The 21697-nt window shown below is 45.6% G+C and overlaps 1 protein-coding gene across 2 annotated transcripts in view; it reads right to left on the bottom strand.

Annotated features, from left to right (window-relative positions):
* gmds (GDP-mannose 4,6-dehydratase) overlaps window positions 1-21697 on the bottom strand; it is a 229760-nt gene that overhangs the window by 193579 nt on the left and 14484 nt on the right. Inside the window, exons 2-5 of one of the 2 annotated variants that reach the window (XM_014123207.2) lie at window positions 7556-7600; window positions 4805-4892; window positions 4454-4474; window positions 3330-3439 (exon numbers count right to left, since the gene is read on the bottom strand). In XM_014123207.2, coding sequence (XP_013978682.1) covers window positions 3330-3439; window positions 4454-4474; window positions 4805-4892; window positions 7556-7600 — 264 coding nt within the window. The remainder of the gene's footprint in view (window positions 1-3329; window positions 3440-4453; window positions 4475-4804; window positions 4893-7555; window positions 7601-21697) is intronic. The other variant, NM_001141373.1, reaches the window with a different exon arrangement.

The following is a 21697-nucleotide window of genomic DNA, read 5'->3' as shown; positions in this document are numbered from 1 at the left end:
CCCGTCACTCAAGGAGCGCATTTGATGTTCCTCAACCACAAGACGCTTGTGTTCAGTCTGCATGGTCAATGCAGCACACGCAACAATGTTGATGACAACGATGCCGTTCTCACTTTGCTTCTTAATATCAATCCACAAGCGTTCTATAATGACACTATTAGTTTGTTTCTTCCATCAGCAAACCGCTAGTTTGTCTTTTATTAGCAAGATGCCCTAAATCATTTTATCAGCTTGTTGATCGCACGACACGTAGGGCTAATACTCTCAACCACCGCTACTCTAACTTCCACGATGCATACAAAGCCCTCCCCCACCTTCCCGTCGGCAAATCCGACCACAACGACATCTTGCTCGTCCCGTACCAGTGACGAGAACCATTCAACGCTGGTCTGTCCAATCGGAAGCCACGCTCCAAGATTGTTTTGATCACGCGGACTGGAATATGTTCCCATCAGCCTCAGAGGACAATATTGACCTATACGCTGACTCGGTGAGTGTGTTTATAAATAAGTGCATTGGCGATGTCGTAACCACTGTGACTATTAAAACCTACCCTAACCAGAAACCGTGGATGGATGTTGTACCCACTGTGACTATTAAAATCTACCCTAACCAGAAACCGTGGATGGATGTTGTACCCACTGTAACTATTAAAACCTACCCTAACCAGAAACCGTGGATGGATGTTGTACCCACTGTGACTATTAAAATCTACCCTAACCAGAAACCGTGGATGGATGTTGTACCCACTGTAACTATTCAAATCTACCCTAACCAGAAACCGTGGATGGATGTTGTACCCACTGTGACTATTAAAACCTACCCTAACCAGAAACCGTGGATGGATGTTGTACCCACTGTGACTATTAAAATCTACCCTAACCAGAAACCGTGGATGGATGTTGTACCCACTGTGACTATTAAAACCTACCCTAACCAGAAACCGTGGATGGATGTTGTACCCACTGTGACTATTAAAACCTACCCTAACCAGAAACCATGGATGGATGGAGGATTTCGCGTAAAACTGAAAGCGTGATCCACCGCATTTACCACAGGGTTAAATTCTCGGGCCGACTTTTTTCTCTGTATATATCAACGATGACGCTCTTGCTGCGGGTGATTCCCTGATCCACCTCTACGCAGACGACACCATTCTGTGTACATTCTAACTTAGAATATGTGGACAACTACAAATATCTAGGTGTCTGGCTAGACTGTAAACTCTCCTTCCAGACTCATATTAAACATCTCAAATCCGCAAGGCAATCAAACAAGCGAAATGCCGATTCAGGGACAAGGTGGAGTAGCAATTCAACGGCTCAGACACAAGACTTATGTGGCAGGGTCTACAGGACATCACGGACTACAAAAACAGCCACGTCACGGAAACAGATGTCACGCTTCCAGAGAAACTAAACACCTTCTTTGCCCGCTTTAAGGATAATACAGTCGCACCATCGCAGATCGCTAACAAAGACTGCGCCCCCCCCCCTTCTCAGTGGCTGATGGGAGTAAAACATTTAAACTTGTTAACCCTCACAAGGCTGCTGGCCCAGACGGCATCCATAGACACGTCCTCAAGAGTATGCACAGACCAGCTGGCTGGTGTGTTTACTGACATATTTAAATCGCTCCCCGTCCTGCTGTCCCCATATGCTTCAAGATGGCTACCATTGTTCTTGTACCCAAGAAAGCAAATATAACTGAACTAAATGACTACTGCCCCGTAGCACTCACTTCTGTCATCATGAAGTGCTTTGAGAGACCCTCAACACTGGGGCCCCTCAAGGGTATGTTCAGCCCTCTCCTGTACTCCCTGTTCACCCACGACTGCGTGGCCATGCACGCCTCCAACTCAATCATCAAGTTTGCAGACGACAACAGTAGTGGGCTTGATCAACAACGAGACAGCCTACATCGAAGAGGTGAGGGCACTCGGAGTGTGGTGTCAGGAAGACAACCTCTCACTCAACGTCACCCCCTCCGTGTCCCATCCCTCTCTCGCCATCTACATATCAACACCCTATCCACACCTATATTCACACAGCATCATGCATATTTCAAAAGGGAAGTTTACAACTAATATATTTTAAATGCAGATTCAGATGACAGAAGTCTAGCGTAATAGTGACTGTAATAAAATTAGATAGAGACACAATAGGTTTAAGACTGGACACAGAGCTCAGAGCAAAGCCCTGTTACGGTAGATACGGATAAGTATCTTAATAATGAAAACCCGTATGTTTGCTGTGTTTGTTTAATGATTGTCTTTTGATGTTGCAGCTGGCTGGGTCCCTAGCCCTCCAGTGTCCGTCCACAATTCCCTAACCACTCCCTCCTAGCAGTACTGTTCTTTAGGACTCGGAGGAAACAAGCACCCACTCAGACAAACTCACACGAAAACACAGAGATTTAATAGACTGACTCACACAGGGCTAACTATCCCAGGTTTCCCTGGAAATAAAGAAATGCAATGCTCTGACACAGAGACAGGAAGGGGAGGTAGAGAGATGAGTAGCTCCTGATCTTTTCCTCTCTGGTGAGACTGGAAACGTCACTATGGTTTCCTGCTAGTAATCCAGAGGGCTCGTCTATTAGCCAGCCAGCGACTCAGGAGTCCAGGATGGCATAGGTTCACTAGTGAAGAAACAGAAACAAATAAATACAGAAACTACTCTGTATGTATGTGTCCATGTTGGGTCCAGGAAGGATCGTCCACATAGGTGGTTTAGAGCAAAGTCAAGGTCTCTCTCAAACATGCACCACACACACACACACCCACACACACACACACACACACACACACACACACACTTCACTCCATTTCCCACACATCCATGAACACAGAATGCGGTTCTTTGTGTTGTTCAGATCCCAGAGTCTGCAGGGGCAGTACAGGAGGTGTAGGCGTTACACAGGGTTCTCCTGGGATCCACTGGAGGAGATCTCCAACAAAAGGGACATTGTGCCACACGCACAGACAAGAACCACTACATCCTGCCTCATCAACCCCAATATCCTCTCCAGATTTACAGCCCCGATTACCATGTTTCAGCATGGGTTTCTAGTTCAACAATATTATGACCCACGTAGCAGTTAATACAAACGGGAATTAAAAAAATATATAATAGTAAAAAAAACATTCAGAGAGAATTCAAATTCATTACGCCAAAAGTCAAGGCTATTTTTCCTATGCTCGAATAAACATGAGGAAAGTTTCAGCACTAGACTGGAACACATACCCCGAGCTAGCCTGGATTTAGAACGATCATGTCCATGGTGTGAATAAAGTCTACTGTAAAGCATTGTGGAAGTAGATGTCCTACCTTGACGTGGCTCTGGGCTCCCAGGTTGTAGATTTCTGTAGGTTTGACCTGGTTGATGATCTTCACCAGGCAAGTACTGTCTGTCAGGTCCCCATAGTGTAGCTTCATGTCTGAGAAACACACACACACACACACACACACACACTCTTACTAAGTGCAGTAATAACTATACACCTCACCCAGGTACCATAAAGAGCTCACCAACACCACAGGAAAAGTTGTATCCATTCATTGTGTTCTGACAGGTGCCCTCACCCTGACATAAGACAATGACAGCTTATAACAACTATTATAAGCTGACCCACACACCCTGACCCACATCTGTTGAAAAGCTCGACATCACACTACCTGAAACAAATGTACAGTTTGAGTAGATGATACTACGTTAACGGGAAGATAATTTGGGTGGGTGGCCTTTGGGAATTTCTGTTCCGGTAAAGTTGAGTGAATCTTGTCAGTTGACTGGATTCAAGCACTGGATTCAGTGAATCACTTCTCAATGGAGTTTTGCCTCATCTGGGCAAAGATGATCTGATTCACATAATAGATACTGTTTACAATGATAATACACAGTAAGGAGATAGGAGTTCGAGTTCATAGGTCAACTCAATGGAAGAAGAAAAGAAAAAAAGAGCACAGTCATGACAGAGAGGGTGATTAGAAAAGTTTGCCAAGTTTGTTACAGTGCCTGAAGATAAAATGGCTAATAGTGACATCATCAATGGCTGTCAGGTCTCACCAATCACATCTCTCTGTCCGAGTGTTCTGAGAATTTGAAAACTGAAATCTGAAAGCTTGTAAGAGAGATCTCGGAGAGTAAAACACCCCTTCATCTTAAGGCATACCCACACGACTGGCGCTATAGAGCAAAGTTCTATGTCTGGTTTTTGATGTTAATGTGACTATTATCCCAAACACAGAGATGGCATTTTTCACCATTACATTTAATTTACTATTCGTTTTTTTCCAGTATTACAGTGAATGAGACAGCATCAACACCAAAAAGAGAAACTAAAGAGATGGGTATAATCAGAGTAGCAATAGTGGAGGCTACTGTTCAGAAGACACTCATTTTCCCATTTCAGATAATCAACCTGTTTGATTCATTGTAAAATGACACTTACGGCCACCTGTAGTTCCATCCTCTGGTGATAATAACGATAACGAGTTAGATGTAGATAAGTTAGAGGAGCTCAACAAACTTCCAGTAATGCTGTTATCATTCTATCACTGCACATCTACGTAGCAAAAATAAAACTGGGCATTTTAGTATGGCAACTTTTTTAGTATGGCTCATATTTTCCTAGTTGGCTAGGCTTACCCCAACTTAATTGTGAAGTTAACAATACCTTATACTACTAAATCATTTGTATTGTTTTTATATGAAGAGTATATAAAGAGAGTAACTTTAACGCTCCAGCTGAACTGTAACTAAACAGGAGTTGAAGGTCAGAAGGTTGAAGGTCAGTACTTACTTCCCTCAGTGTGTGTCTGGGGGTTCTGGTACAGGTGCTCTATACGACCAGTGTTGAAAGAGCTGGATCTACGCAGGATACCGTGAACCTGCAGGGGGATACACACTACACAGTCAACACAGACATAAAACACAGTGTGTGTGTGCTCTGGGCAGCAGTTATAACGGGATCAGGGACACATCTGATGTTTTTCAAGGAACAGAAATGGAACAAAAGTGATCCATACTGTTCTAGAACAAAACCATTATTTTAAAAGCATGTGAACTGGTTAATAATAACGTTATTTTACGTTCCAGGCATTTTTTTTCTAGTCCCCCAACAAATGCAACAAAGCACCTATGCAAAGCCCTCACTCGGTCACTGACAAAATTATTCTAAATCTTTGCGTGCGTGTGCTTAGGCTACCTGCCCCTCCCCCCTCTGAACCATAGGCTACTGTACTGACGTTGCCATAGGCTACTGTACTGACGTTGCCATAGGGTACTGTACTGACGTTGCCATAGGCTACTGTACTGACGTTGCCATAGGCTACTGTACTGACGTTGCCATAGGCTACTGTACTGACGTTGCCATAGGCTACTGTACTGACGTTGCCATAGGCTACTGTACTGACGTTACAAGCTTGATTCAGAAGATAGGGAGAGATTTTTTATTAGCTAGAGAAGAAGGGATTAACTTTTTCAATGCTAGTTAAAGATACCATAGGCCTAGTTATCACGTTTCACATTGGATTTATTAACTACAAAAAGGTAAGACGTGTTTTTAATTCTGGTGCCGCTTTGCACACACAAGCTTGTTAGCCATCTCAAGCTATGTCAAAGGACATTCAAAGTTCCTCCATAGAAGGCGCTCCTCCTAGGTTTAATTCTGTGGAACTAATTTGTATAATGCATGTCATAACAAGATGTCCAGCGTTTCAAGTCTCCTCCTCAACCCTCTCTAGCTCTCTCTCCACATGGGCTACACTTGTCTGTCCATCACGCATGTAATCAACTAGCTTGTCTGCTCTATCCGCACTGATTGGTGAAGTCATTTAATGAGCTAAATGTAAAACACTTGGTTTCACAGGTTAAAAAGGAACAGAAAGGAACAAAGTAAACCGGTACTTGTTTAGGGGATCAAACTTTATATGGCTGGTCGGAAAAGTGGAACGAAAAAAAAGAAAATAGTAAATAGTAGTTCTGCTCAGAACGAAACGATTGGAAAATAATTTTGGTTCCAACCCCTGACTCTAGGAGATAGATTGGATCCATGACAATCTCCAAACATTCTCCTTCCCCATCTCCCAATCTACATGTGAGGGAGTAGGGAAGTGGTTTTGGGGGAGTTCTGGTGATGCATAGGAAGCTCTGTTGTGAAGAGATAGTAATGTGCTCCCCAGTTCCCCAGCTAAGAGGACATTGTGCCCTGACCACACTTCCTTTATTCACTCTCCACTTCCTGCCTGCCTGTCCGTCTCTCTATCATCCCCCCTCGCAACGAGTCCCTAGTCTGGAGCCTGGAGCAGAGCCACTTCCTGTGGTGCCTGAAGACACTTCCTGTCCACTGTGGGCTGGTTCCACAAGAGCAGGGCTGGTATGACTGGGAGCACATTACTGAGAGGACATCGTGCCCGGACCTCACTTCCTTTATTCACTCTCCACTTCCTGCCTGCGCCTCGATCATCCCCCGATTGTGAAGATATCGGCTATTTTGAAGAAGGCTTTACGTGCAATGATGGTGATACGTGGTTGTTTTACCTACCTTTATTAAATGTACTAATTATATTTCACTCTGGATAAAAGCATCTGCTAAATCCAATATGTAAAAGTTGGGGGCGGGGGGATCCTGCTGACCATCCAGGGGAAATGAAATCATTCAGCTACTGTAGAGAAAACAGATCCAGAGCTAGCATGGAGAGTGTGGGAATGTTAGTGTCTGATGTAAATTCGTTTTAAGAAGTCACATAGCAAGAGTTTTAGCTACGTACTCCTATTCAGTCAGCAGCCCCCTGTAAAACTGTGTGACCAACAGGCCATGTTGATTTTGATGGAGCTGTGCTGAGAACAGTGTGTAACAGCAACAGGTGAAAGTGATGAATGACCGCACTCCTGGCCATATAATAACAGCCATTTCCTGGTTAATGGTCTAACCTCGGGGGTTAAAGGTCAGAGGTTAACAGAGCCAGTGTCACACAGAGGTTACAAAGGTTACAGGCAGGTCCAAAATCATTGGCACCCTCGATAAAGATGAGCAAAAAAGACAGTATAAAATAAATCATACAAATACTGAGCTATATTGTATGCTCCAAAAAATATACTAAGACAATTGCTCAGAGAAAGAAATGTTGTTTAACAAGTTAATAAAACAAAATCAGATAAAAATAGGTGTCACAATTACTGGCACCTCCGTTTTCAATAGTCCTGCACCCTCCCCTAGCGAAGTGAACGGCACTGAGCCTTTTCTCAAATGTTATATGAGATTGGAGAGAATAGTGCTTCATTTCAATTAGCACGTGTGCCTTGTTAAAAGTTCAAATTAACTTGCCTAGTTAAATAAAGGTTCAATTTAAAATAAAAAAATATATATCTGATGTGACTAAGGTGTGAGTCTGCCTGTCAGTCTTCTCTCGGCAGCTCTGTTTGGAATTTCGGTTAGAGCTTATCTAGGGAATGGGTGCGTGTGTATAGCAGTGTGGATGTCTGGAGCACAGAAGAGAGAGGCAGGGTGTGTATCCCAGTCTGGGAGCCTCTCCCTGGGAGTCGCTCTCACCTCATAGCCCTTCTCCAGCAGGAACTCAGCCAGGTAGGAGCCATCCTGAAACACAGACAAAACACACAGGTCTGTTAGAGAGCAACACATGCATGACTGTGTGTGTTGGAGTGTGTTTTCACCCATTCAATAAGGTCTTGTACCCATGTAGCCTAAGTTCTCTTCTCCCCCCTCAGACTGCATATTCTGGAACATTCCAAACCAGTCATGGTATTCCCTCTCCCTAACCTCCATCCCAGTCTCCTCCACCTACCTACCCACCCACAACCCCACCCCCATTCCCCTCCACTTCCTCTCCAGGTCTGGGGGTGATTTGGCCACAGACCTCTGGCCATCCAGACCAGAGGGGAACATGTGAGGAAGAAAGTTGGAAGAGAAGTAAACTTCAGTCTACCAACCAAGGCCAAGCAACGTTGGAGTAACCTGGTCCCAGATCAGTTTGTGCTGTCTTTCCAGCTCCAAATGACAACAACCATCATGAGTCCCCGGCCTGGGTATAGACTCCATGGGAGCTGTGAGCTAAGGATATAAACATAGCCTACCCACCACATATAATTCAAATGAATTTATCAGCCAAAATTGCCAAGGTCAGAGGTTCCAAGACCGTTTTACTCAGTCTATTTCTATGGTCCACCACTCAAGTCAGAGGGATGTGTAGCTCATTGCCTATCATGGTTAGGTTAGTGCAGCTAAGCACTGTCAGAGGAGATCAGTATGAAACCTCACTCATTATGGGCCGTCTACCACAGTTCAGAATAGACCAGTATCATAGGATGGAGTTCAGTGTAGTTCAGGTGGATTCAGTGGTCACCACAGTATGAGGGATCAGCTCTATTCAGCCCCTGCTTTGGCAAGGTGGGTTCACTGTGGTCCAGGTGGGTTCACTGTGGGTTCACTGTGGTCCAGGTGGGTTCACTGTGGTCCAGGTGGGTTCACTGTGGTCCAGGTGGGTTCACTGTGGGTTCACTGTGGTCCAGGTGGGTTCACTGTGGTCCAGGTGGGTTCACTGTGGTACACTGTGGTCCATGTGGGCTGACTGTGGTACACTGTGGTTCAGGTGGGCTCACTGTGGTTCAGGTGGGCTCACTGTGGTTCCCTGTGGTTCAGGTGGGCTCACTGTGGTTCAGGTGGGCTCACTGTGGTTCCCTGTGGTTCAGGTGGGTTCACTGTGGTTCAGGTGGCTTTACTGTGGTTCAGGAGGGGGCTCTGGCTCTTTGGTTCTGGGTCTAGCTCTATGGAGGGTGGCACTGAAGCCTGACTGAGCACAGCCTGACTTGGTAGTTGGTACCCAGAGATCGGTTGGTACTGCCAGCCTGACACCACACCAGCCTGGCACCACACCATGTAGCCTCTCCCTTCCCAGGTGCATCCCAAATGGTACCCTATGCGTTCCAGGGTCCTGGTCAAAAGTTGTCCACTATATAGGGAATAGGGTGCCATTTGGGACGCACAGCCTAACTCCATAACCTTGCGCCATTCAATGCTCTGGCCCCCGGGTCCTGTCATGTTTTCCTGACCCTGTGCCAGTGTCAAACATCAACGTGCCAAATGAATTACGGAAAAAAACATGAAGAGTTGGTTTAATGTTTGAAAACAAGAGGCTCTTTTGAGGCCGTTTTAGCCCATAAACCCTGGCCTCACCGCTCGGTTTCCTGTTATGGGGAGCCAGGGGAGGTGGGCAGATGCATACACACACACTATCTGAACAGCACACCTAGTGCTCCCAGTGAGGCCCTCTCTACACCAGAAAACCCCCTGAGTCTCATTTTGGGCCAAAACACCCTAATCAGACAGCTCTTCAGCAACTAGACCAAACACAAATTCCATTGGTCAGAGAGGTGACAGTTGGGTCAGGGGTCAAGGGATTGGAGGATCTGACTGATCTATCTGTCACTGAGTATGTTTACATGCACACTAATAATTCGATATTAAACTAATTATGGCAATAGTCATGTAAACACAACTCTGCTTGTCTCTACACGCCGATTAAAACATCTGGTTTTCTGAGGCATCTTTAGAATTATTAGGACATGTAAACAGCGTAACCTGTGTTCCAGCAGTGTAAACAGCGTAACCTGTGTTCCAGCAGTGTAAACAGCGTAACCTGTGTTCCAGCAGTGTAAACAGCGTAACCTGTGTTCCAGCAGTGTAAACAGCGTAACCTGTGTTCCAGCAGTGTAAACAGCGTAACCTGTGTTCCAGCAGTGTAAACAGCGTAACCTGTGTTCCAGCAGTGTAAACAGCGTAATCTGTGTTCCAGCAGTGTAAACTTCGTAATCTGTGTTCCAGCAGTGTAAACAGCGTAATCTGTGTTCCAGCAGTGTAAACAGCGTAATCTGTGTTCCAGCAGTGTAAACAGCGTAATCTGTGTTCCAGCAGTGTAAACAGCGTAATCTGTGTTCCAGCGTCTGTGATATGGGCATGGGCCAGCACCAGTAGCGCGAGCCTCCCTCTTATTTTCTGCATTTATCTAAATCCCATCAGGTAGCCTGATTTCAGAGGTGTCCATGTAAACATGATTATTAGAGAAATCGTTCTTCTTGCAAAGCAGGCTTTTAAACAAACTATTATATTAATCAGACTATCCACAATAATGGGACTGTGGTGTGCATTAACCATACTTACTGCTATCTTTCCCTCGGGGTCGGAAACTAAGTGAACAACATAGGTATCTGTGGGAGTCTGATTAGTGAATAATGAGAAATTCTGTTCTCAGGGTGCAGTGTGTGAGACACACCTGAAGGGGGCATGTACAGCACACCTGTATCAGACAGGTCCAGTGAGATACTGTATACCCCACCTCAAACCAGCCAACCAATCACAAGCCCCAGGTGTATGCCACGCCACACGTAGTGACAAGGAGACAATACAACTGAATGCTGAGCGGAGGCGATTTTAGCCCAGGGGGAGAGCAGTGCTGCCAGATGTATTTCCCATAGTCCTCTGGCAGGGCTGCGTCAGAAATGACAACCATATGGACCCTGGTCAAAAGCAGTGCAATATATATGGACTAGGGTGTAATTTGGGAGGAATCCTCCTGTTCCAGTCCAGGACCACAGTTACATAGTACAGACCTGAACCTGATGAGGTGTTATAGACTATACTGTCCAATAGTGGGATACAGAGGAAATAGAATAAGAGTTTCCCTTTACACACACGTTTTACTATCCAGGGTGGGACCAAAACATTTATTCACATTCAAAATCCTATTTTCCCTAACACCAACCCTTAACCCTAAAATGAACACTAATTGTAACCCTACTCCTAAACCCTGAGCCTAAAATAGCATTTTTTCTTTTGGGGACCAGCAAATTGTGCCTACTTGTCAACTTTTCCTTGTTTTACTATCCTTGTGAGGACTTTTGGAATCCAAAAGGATAGTAAAGTTAGACTTTATGTGTGTGTGTTCCAACTAAAGATTCAACACACTACCTAACTACCTAAAATGCATGAAATGAAATGTATGCATTCACTACTGTAAGTCGCTCTGGATAAGAGCGTCTGCTAAATGACTAAAATGTATTTTTTTTAAAATGTAACTAGCCAAATGAACAATGCCGAGGCTTGCCAAACCAATCCATGTGTATGAAGTATGTTTGCCCTGTTAGCTCATCAGCAACGCCTATAAGTCCACCATTAGATCCAAAGCATTGACTTGGCATCAATGGTCAAAGTGAAGGCATAGTGTGTGAATTTGAATTAGTGCAGACCATTAGTGAAAGCATGGACAAAACATAATACATTATTTTAGCAAGGTTCTCTTACTATGGTAAAGCAATTCCAACTCCCGTGATTCCTTCCAATACAGTATCATCCATTACCCACATCCCACTACCGATTACCAACAACACTGATAGCATCTCAGTCTAGTTGTACAGTTGCTAATGCATCACATTCTCCCATAGTGCAAGACCCAGTGATTGTGTTTGTTATGACTATATAAACATGGCCATGCCTCAGTAGAGAAAGAGAGAGAGAAGAGATGGAGGGGGAGAGAGAGAGAGAGCGAGAAGAGGTGGAGGGAGGAGAGAGAGAGTGAGAGAAAAACATGACAGAGCTCAAATAGAAAGATGGAGAGACATAAGCCAGCTCCCGAGTGGCGCAGCGTTCTAAGGCACTACGTCACAGTGCAAGAGGCATCACTACAGTCCCTGGTTCGAATCCAGGCTAAAACACATCTGGCCGTGATTGGGAGTCCCATAGGGAGGTGAACAATTGGCTGGAGTAGGCCATCATTGTAAATAAGAATTTGTTCCTAACTGACTTGCCTAGTTAAATTAATTCTTTTTTTAAATAAGCGATGCTCCATAGAAAGCTAGTCTGGCTCCCCCTGCTGGCGTAAGATTGAAATAAGGCTTTATTGCAGGCTCTTTGTGACTGGACTCTTTTCCAAGTAGAGGCTATATTATATTTATCTAAGTTATTCAGGAGTGTCAAATATATTGGGGATGAGAAGAATAGATGTACAATATGTCTGTATAGAGACAGCTGTGATGTGTGTGTGTGTGTGTGTGTATTAGGCATGCGATGGGTGTGTGTGTACACATACAGAGCGTGTTAATTTGTCAGTGTGTATAAATAAATCATTTTAATGTGCTTTCTTTAGACCAAAGAGAGAGGCTGCCAGACACACCACTGGGCTGCAATTAGAGCTGACAGACTTTAATGAAACTGCAATCACAGACCACAGGACACGTAGTATAGCATGCACAAGCTCACACACACAGACTAGGTCCAGGACGATACCAGTATCAGATACTCGTTAGTATGGAAAACAAAGCTGATTTCACTTCTTTAGGAAAGCAGCCCTAATGTTGGAAACATTATGTTGTCATCCACAGTCACATGTATTTATTTTCCCAGCTATGGCACACAGTATTTCACATACAGCAGGTTTTTAAAGGACCAAAGAGTTCAGTCTGCATCTGCTTTCATTTTTGCCATGGAAAACATACTGCGATACCAGTATCGTCACAGCCCTAACACAGACACACAAACACACTCAGACAGAGAGTAAATGAGCATTATGCATACAGTATTCTGTTAGAGTGAGCACTATCCCGATCCTTTAGCCCAAACCAGGCATTTCACTGTTACAAACGACTGACTGAGCGCGTGCAGAACTACTTCACATACTCCAATGTGTTTCTGTAATCAGTGAGGGAGCTCTGATGGCACTTCCTGTCCTCACAGGAAATCCATCACTTTACGACTTCTCACAGTGGGGCGTGACAGACATGGCCCTGCTGGCCCCACACACACTCTCTCTTATTAACACCTTGACTTCTATTTCATATTCATGGCAGCAGGATATAGAAGAGAACACCTATAAGGGCATTAGCTCATACTTGGTTAGCTTAGCCCTAGCCTCGCTACCATAAAAGTCTCACAAGGCAAATATATGTCCGGAAGAGACTGATGCCAGATTCACACTACAGCGATGGGTCTAATATTTTATTTTTTACATTAACCTTTAACCAGCTTGGCTCATTTTTGCTCAGTAATGTGAAAAGGGTCGGCTATATAGCATCACTATGATGGTACGATTTAGACCTTAGGATCTGCTCCCACATATAACCTTTTTTTCTTTCTTTATTGAATCCTGTCAGATCTCCAGATCTCATTCCGAGGCAGAATCAGCCTTGGAGGGGCGATCAGGAGCGATTACGAGCAACGGAGGAGGGATCACAGAGGAGATGTGCACGGATTCTTCACTTTCTGATTATTATTCCTGGCATTCCAACAACCTCTCAGTCCCCCTTGTGTGGCTATTACTGAACGCTGTCTTTGGAACGGGGGGGGAGAAGAGCAGTGTATCAAATGCCCACAAAAAAATAAGGAGGAGTTTGTAGGATGTAGGTTGCACATCAGAAAGGTTGTGGGGTGTATCAAAACACGGTGTTGTTTTCCTAGACAAGTAAAAAAAAAGCAGAGTAATACCCCAAAACAAAGTAAAGGCCCATTTTATTACTGACCAGAGAGAGAGGGGGACGGAAGCCAGCCTCTTAAGCCCTCACCTTCCTCCCCCTCCCTGTCCTGTCCTGTACTCATACTAAGCCATCCAGCGGAGAACACAGCACAGAGTGGACCCCTTGCTTTAGCACTGAGGTGGTCACCTATAACTCACACCCCAGATCATTCTCTGACCCCTGCAGCTCAACCAATCACAGTAGCCTGAGGTCCTGAGGCCACCACAAGACAAATAGCAAAATGTTTCGGCCCTCGGCCAGTCACAATTTATGAACAGTAGTTAGCCTGGAGATTTATGGTATCGTCGCAACCTTACGACCCCACCGGTGTTAGGGAACCCCCCTCTGAGTGTGAGATGGTATATCCAGATGGTATATTCCTGTATGGAGATTCCACATCAGGGACAAGGGCCTCAGTATTCTACTGCCCTGTTAGGGGGGATATATATCACAGAGACTGAAGGGCAGAATAAAAATGAAATAACACTGTTATTCTTTGTTTTCTGTTAGAGGGAGGAGGAGGAGGGGGAAAAGTAGGAGAGGGCCAGGGAGTCTAGGGACAGAGAGAGGCAGGGTGAGGGAGATAAACAGAGAGAGAAAAAGGGTAGAAAAAGAGCGAGCAAAAAAGGAGCAATAGAAAAAGAGCGAGAGAAAGGGGAAAAAGAGAGAAAGAGGATGAAAGGAGAGAGAGCAGAGGGAGAATGCCACAGCAGCGCCAGGTGGAGAGAGGAATGTGAGAGGTTGGAAATGATTTTCCAGGATCTGGGAATGGGATGGCTCTGTGTCCAGGGAGGGCTTCTAGGAAGGCTCAGGATTCAGGAAGGAATATCTAGGCCAAGTGACATCTCAACTCTTCCCAAACTTACTACCATCTCACTAATGCCGGGCATACACTACACAATTTTGTCGTCCCAGACAAATTCTAATGATCAGGGTGAAATTGAATGAACTTGCACTAGGATCAGTACCTTGGGACTCAGGTACTTTGAGCTGGTCAAGGACTCACCGATGACTGTTCCGTTCTCCAGACCTCTGTCGGATGTCCTGATCATTTTCTGACATTTTGGTTGTGCATCTTGTAGTATGAGCAGTGCCACGACATGATTGGGCAAAGACTTCTGCCAATAGCCAATGAGCACCAAAACAATGATGGCAAAGAGGAGAGTAACAACAGAAAGCACTGTGTGGACCGAGGTGATGGAAGACAGATTGGTGGAGAGAACACAGCTGCCTTGCCAATATTAAAAAGGTTTATATAAACCTCCAATTTTCTCTGTGGAATAGAAAGTCCACTACGTCTTGGCTCGTTCAGTGTGACAAGGTCTAGGTCTGCTGGTTCAGTACCACTACGTCTTGGCTCGTTCAGTGTGACAGGGTCTAGGTCTGCTGGTTCAGTACCACTACGTCTTGGCTCGTTCAGTGTGACAGGGTCTAGGTCTGCTGGTTCAGTACCACTACGTCTTGGCTCGTTCAGTGTGACAGGGTCTAGGTCTGCTGGTTCAGTACCACTACGTCTTGGCTCGTTCAGTGTGACAGGGTCTAGGTCTGCTGGTTCAGTACCACTACGTCTTGGCTCGTTCAGTGTGACAGGGTCTAGGTCTGCTGGTTCAGTACCACTACGTCTTGGCTCGTTCAGTGTGACAGGGTCTAGGTCTGCTGATTCAGTACCACTACGTCTTGGCTCGTTCAGTGTGACAGGGTCTAGGTCTGCTGATTCAGTACCACTACGTCTTGGCTCGTTCAGTGTGACAGGGTCTAGGTCTGCTGGTTCAGTACCACTACGTCTTGGCTCGTTCAGTGTGACAGGGTCTAGGTCTGCTGGTTCAGTACCACTACGTCTTGGCTCGTTCAGTGTGACAGGGTCTAGGTCTGCTGGTTCAGTACCACTACGTCTTGGCTCGTTCAGTGTGACAGGGTCTAGGTCTGCTGGTTCAGTACCACTACGTCTTGGCTCGTTCAGTGTGACAGGGTCTAGGTCTGCTGGTTCAGTACCACTACGTCTTGGCTCGTTCAGTGTGACAGGGTCTAGGTCTGCTGATTCAGTACCACTACGTCTTGGCTCGTTCAGTGTGACAGGGTCTAGGTCTGCTGGTTCAGTACCACTACGTCTTGGCTCGTTCAGTGTGACAGGGTCTAGGTCTGCTGGTTCAGTACCACTACGTCTTGGCTCGTTCAGTGTGACAGGGTCTAGGTCTGCTGGTTCAGTACCACTACGTCTTGGCTCGTTCAGTGTGACAGGGTCGAGGTCTGCTGGTTCAGTACCACTACGAGCGGTCGTAGTCTCCGACAAAGATCTACCAGTGTCAGAAGTGTAGCCTTCATCATGAAGTATGGCTGGTGTTACAAGCCAATCCCGGTGACTGGCCAATAGGAACATGGCCAGCACTGAGTATGTCCACAATAATACGTTTGTTGTGAATAGTCAGATTAATACAATAGTTCGATTTAAAGAGTTATACGCTTTGCAAGAACAATTTCCCTAATAATCTTGTTTATTTGATTCTGATTTTAGAAATATAAAGTTTGTAGCCTATGTGAAAACTACTTCTAAGATTCATACTTTCAGTTTTTCTGAACTCACTTCACTTGTGCATAAGATTGAGATTGCACTGGTGATGCTGTCGCAAGTCAAATACACCACTGCAGGTAACGTAGCCTACGTCGGCTGATGAATCCTCGTAAGGTGATCGCAGAACCTGAAGCCAAAATTGAAGCAAATCGTACAATCTGGCCAGGTTGATATCAATATTTGTACTTGGTAACATCACAGTGTGACGTAATAATGGTAAAAGACTGAATCTGACATAGTGGGGGAAGGCCTGCGGCACCATAATATCCTACTACACTATATAGTCAAACACATACACACACCTGACAAACACAGCTTGAACCATATTAAACATTATAGGCATAGGCTCGCTGTATATTTCCAGTCTGGAAAAGCTGGGTAACAGGGGCAGAATTCAGGACAACACCTGTTTAGTTTGACTTCTACAAGGTCTGACTGGGCTTACCAAGCTGAGCTTGGTCAGGTGAGGTGAGGTCTGAGCCTGTGGGTGGGTGGTGATAGGTAGAGTCCTGGTACTGTAGAGCCTGTGTGGACTGGGGCGGGACGGGAGCAACAGGAGAGCCAGTTACAGCTCTGCTCTGTTAGCAGCCTTGTTCCCATCTGCATCCCCTGACCCAGCTAAACTCCAGACCCTCCCTAACACACCACCCCTTCACTCTCTAACCCACACACATCAACTACCCCTTCACTCCACTCTCTAACCCACATACATCCACCCCCCCCCTTCACTCCACTCTCTAACCCACATACATCAACTGCTCCTTCACTCCACTCTCTAGCCCACATCCAACACCCCTTCACGCCACTCACCAACCCACATCCACCCACCCCCCCTTCACTCCACTCTCTAACCCACATCCACCCACCCCCCCTTCACTCCACTCTCTAACCCACATCCACCCCCCCTTCACTCCACTCACTAAGCCACACACACAGAAGACCAGGGTGGTGTAGGGTAGAATGGTTACTGGGCAGTGCCCCCAGTCCAACACCCTGGCACTATGGAATGGGTTGGCATCTAAGGTCTACCTTTTGAGGGAGATGGAGGAAGAAGGAGAGATAGAGGGAGGAGATATAGAGGGGAAAAGGGGAATGTTCAGAAAACGAGCAGTGACTCAGTCAGCTCAAAACTGAGCCCACCTTTTCCTCTCTCTACCTCACACAGGCTCCACTGTGTCCTGACTGGGCACATAAAAAGCAAGCGAGAGAGAGAGAAAAAAAAGGTGATGAAAAAAATAGTTGTTGACATTTTAGTAGTGAATAACAGGATGTGGGGGTCTAGGTCATAAATGGAACTGGTTTTCTGGAGTCTGCGCACACACACACACACACACAACACAGAGAGTTGGGGTCTGGGCACAGTTCTGCTGCCTGACTGGTTTGAGCTAATGCACGTGTGTTGATGATTCAATTATATCAGAGCATGGACTACAAGGTGTCGAAAGCGTTCCACAGGGGTGCTGGCCCATGTTGATTCAAATGCTTCCCACGGTTGTGGCAAGTTGGCTGGTGGACCATTCTTGATATAAAAACGAAAAACTGTTGAGCGTGAAAAAGCAGCGTTGCAGTTCTTGACACACTCAAACCGGTGCGCCTGACATCACTACCATAACCCGTTCAAAGGCACTTAAATCTTTTGTCTTGCCCATTCACCCTCTGAATGGCACACAAACAATCCATGTCTCAATTGTCTCAAGGCTTAAAATCCTTCTTTAACCTGTCTCCTCCCCTGCATCTACACTGATTTAAGTGGATTTAACATGACGTCAATATGGGATCATAGCCTTCACCTGGTCAATCTGTCGTGGAAAGTTTTCCTAATGTTTTACACTCAGTGTAAAGCAGACAGACAGGCATCCAATTACTGTTCGAATGAATGCTAGAATGGGCAAAAGGAGTGACCTAAGTGACTGTGCGTGGTATGATCGGCGTTGCGATCCAGTATCTCAGAAACAGCTGAGATACCTATCTCACGACAGCGTCTAGGGTTTACTGAGAACGGTGCAACAAACAACATCCAGTCAGTGGCAGTCCTAAAGGGCGAAAACAATTTGTTGAAGGAAATGTCAAGAACAGTGCAAGCTAACAGGCAGGCCACATACCGACAAATAAAGGAGCAGTACAACAGTGGTGCGTAGAATGGCATTTTGGAACGCACAACTCGTCGATCCTTGTCAGGGATGGGCTACTGCAGCAGGCGACCACACCGGGTTCCACTCCTATCAGCTAAACACATGAAGAAGTGGCTCCAGTGGGAAAGTGATCACCAACACTGGACAACTGAGGAGTGGAAAAGCATCACCTGGAACATGACAGTGAGTTCATTTATTTTTAGTTTATTTCACCTTTATTTAACCAGGTAGGCTAGTTGAGAACAAGATCTCATTTACAACTGCGACCTGGCCAAGATAAAGCAAAGCAGTGTGACACAGTGAACCAGCAGACCTAGACCCTGTCACACTTATCGTGACCAGTGAACTGAGATAAGTTTAGTCGAGTGGCCTGGTCAAGCCCCAGACCTCAACCATATAGAGCATCTTTAGGATGAGAAGGAACGGGCTGGTCACAGCATGAATGTACCGCCGTCCAATCTCCAGTAACTGCGTGATGCCATCACATCTGCATGGACCAACATCCCTGTGGAACGTTTGAACCCTAGTAGATTTCCCAGAAGAATTCAGACTGTTCTGGAGGCAAAGGAGGGTTCTACCCGGTACCTAATAAACGAGTCGGTGAGTGTATATACATACTTACAAAAACCTGTGTACGCCTGCTTAGGTTGAGAGAACACACATTGTCCTCTAGCAATCTTTTATGTTTTTTTATATTTATTTATTTGACCTAGGCATATTTGGTTTTGAGATTAGTAGATCTGCTCTCCCACTCCCAGTCCCTTCAGACTGACCAGGTGTTGGGTATGTGTGCGGTAGGTAGGTATCCTCCCCTTGTTAAAATGGAGTGATGAGAATCCGTAGCCATACTGGATGACCACAGCCAAAAACAATAAACACAGAGGAGAGCTGACCTAGGAGGACTGGCATAGAGCACTGTGGAGCACCACACATTACAAGACAGATTATACTGCTGTGTGCTGGCTGACAAACTACACTCTCCCTGCAGAAAGACAACTGGCTCCTGTACAATACTAATAAACTAGGGATGGGGAAGAAGAAAACAATACAGTTACACATCGGGATGGCTGAATATAAACAGGGTAGTTAATTCCCTCCGCAAGGCAATCAAACAAGGGAAATGCCGGTTCAGGGACAAGGTGGAGTCGCAATTCAACGGCTCAGACACAAGACTTATGTGGCAGGGTCTACATGACATCACAGACTGCAAAATAAAAAACAGCCACGTCACAGATACAGACGTCACGCTTCCAGACAAACTAAACACCTTCTTTGCCCACTTTGAGGATAATACAGTGCCACTGTAGCGGGGTCGCTAACAAAGACTAAGCCCCCCCCTCTCCTTCTCAGCGGCTGACGTGAGTACAACATTTAAACATGTTAACCCTCGCAAGGCTGCTGGCCCAGACGGCATCCCAAGCCGCGTCCTCAGAGTATGCACAGACCAGCGGGCTGGTGTGTTTACAGACATATTTAAAATCGCTCCCTATCCCAGTCTGTTGTCCCCACATGCTTCAAGATGGCTACCATTGTTCCTGTACCCAAGAAAGCAAAGGTAACTGAACTAAATTACTATCACCCCTTAGCACTCACTTCTGTCATCATGAAGTGCTTTGAGAGGCTAGTCAAGGATCATATCACCGCCACCTTACCGGCCACCCTAGACCCACTTCAATTTGCATACCGCCCCAACAGGTCCACAGATAACGCTAATCACCATCGCACTGCACACGGCCTTATCCCATCTGGACAAAAATAATACCTATGTAAGAATACTGTTCATTGACTACAGCTCAGCATTCAACACCATAGTACCCTCCAAGCTCATCATCAAGCTGGAGGCCCTGGGTCTGAACCCCGCCCTGTGCAACTGGGTCCTGGACTTTCTGATCGGGCCGCCCCCAGGTGGTGAGGGTAGGAAACAACATCTCCACTTCGCTGACCCTCAACACTGGGGCCCCACAAGGGTGTGTGCTCAGCCCTCTCCTGTACTCCCTGTTCACCCATGACTGCGTGGCCATGCACGCCTCCAACTCAATCATCATGTTTGCAGATGACACAACAGTAGTGGGCTTGATCACCAACAACAACGAGACAGCCTACAGGGAAGAGGTGAGGGCACTCGGAGTGTGGTGTCAAGAAAACAACCTCACTCAACGTCAACAAAAAGGAGATGATTGTGGACTTCAGGAAACAGCAGAGGGAGCACCCTCCTATCCACATCGAAGGGACAGCAGTAGAGAAGGTGGAAAGTTTTTTGTTTTTTTAAGTTCCTGGCCATACACATCACAGACAAAAAACAGTCCACCCACACAGACAGCGTGGTGAAGAAGGCGCAACAGCGCCTCTTCAACCTCAAGAGACTGAAGAAATTGGGCCTGTCACCCAAAACCCTGACAAACCTTTACAGATACAAAATCGAGAGCATCCTGTCGGGCTGTATCATAGCCTGGTACGGCAACTGCACCGCCCTCAACCACAAGGCTCTCCAGAGGGTGGTGCGGTCTGCACAACGCATCAGCAGGGGCAAACTACCTGCCCTCCATGACACCTACAGCACCTGATGTCACAGGAAGGCCAAAAAAATCATCAAGGACAACAACCACCTGAGCCACTGCCTGCTCACACCGCTATCATCCAGAAGGTGAGGTCAGTACAGGTGCATCAAAGCTGGGACCGAGAGATAGAAGCTGTTTTTCAATCTCAAGGCCATCAGACTACTAAATAGCAATCACTAACTCAGAGAGGCTGCTGCCTTCACTGAGACCCAAATCACTGGGCACTTTAATAATGTCACATATCTTACATTACTCATATCACATGTATATACTGTATTGAGACCCAATCACTGGACACTTTAATAAATGGATCACTAGTCATTTTAAACAATACCACTTCAATAAATGTTTACATATCTTACATTACTCATATCACATGTATTTTATACCATCTACTGCACCTTGTCTATGCCGCTGGGCCATCGCTCATCCATATACTTATATGTACATATTCTCATTCACCCCTTTAGATGTGTGTATTAGGTAGCTGTTGGGGAATCGTTAGATTTGTGTGTATTAAGTAGCTGTTGGGGAATTGCTAGATTACTTGTTAAATATTACTGCACTGTTGGAACAAGAAGCACAAGCATTTCGCTACACTCGCATTAACATCAGCTAACCATGTGTATGTGACCAATACAATTTGATTTGGATATAATTTGACAATATCACAATATTATTTTTGCGCTAGTTTGCTGTACCTGCACAAAAACTACAGTATTTTTCCATCATAATTGTTTTTATTTCACCTTTATTTAACCAGGTAGGCTAGTTGAGAATTTACAACTGCGACCTGGCCAAGATAAAGCAAAGCAGTGTGACACAGACAACAACACAGAGTTACACATGGAGTAAACAAGCCAATAACACAATAAACAAGTCAATGACACAGTAGAAAAAAGAAAGTCTATATA

The sequence above is a fragment of the Salmo salar genome, chromosome ssa10 (genome assembly GCF_905237065.1).
Source record: "Salmo salar chromosome ssa10, Ssal_v3.1, whole genome shotgun sequence".
Lineage (NCBI taxonomy): Eukaryota > Metazoa > Chordata > Actinopteri > Salmoniformes > Salmonidae > Salmo > Salmo salar.
This window is presented reverse-complemented; position numbering and strand designations above follow the sequence as displayed.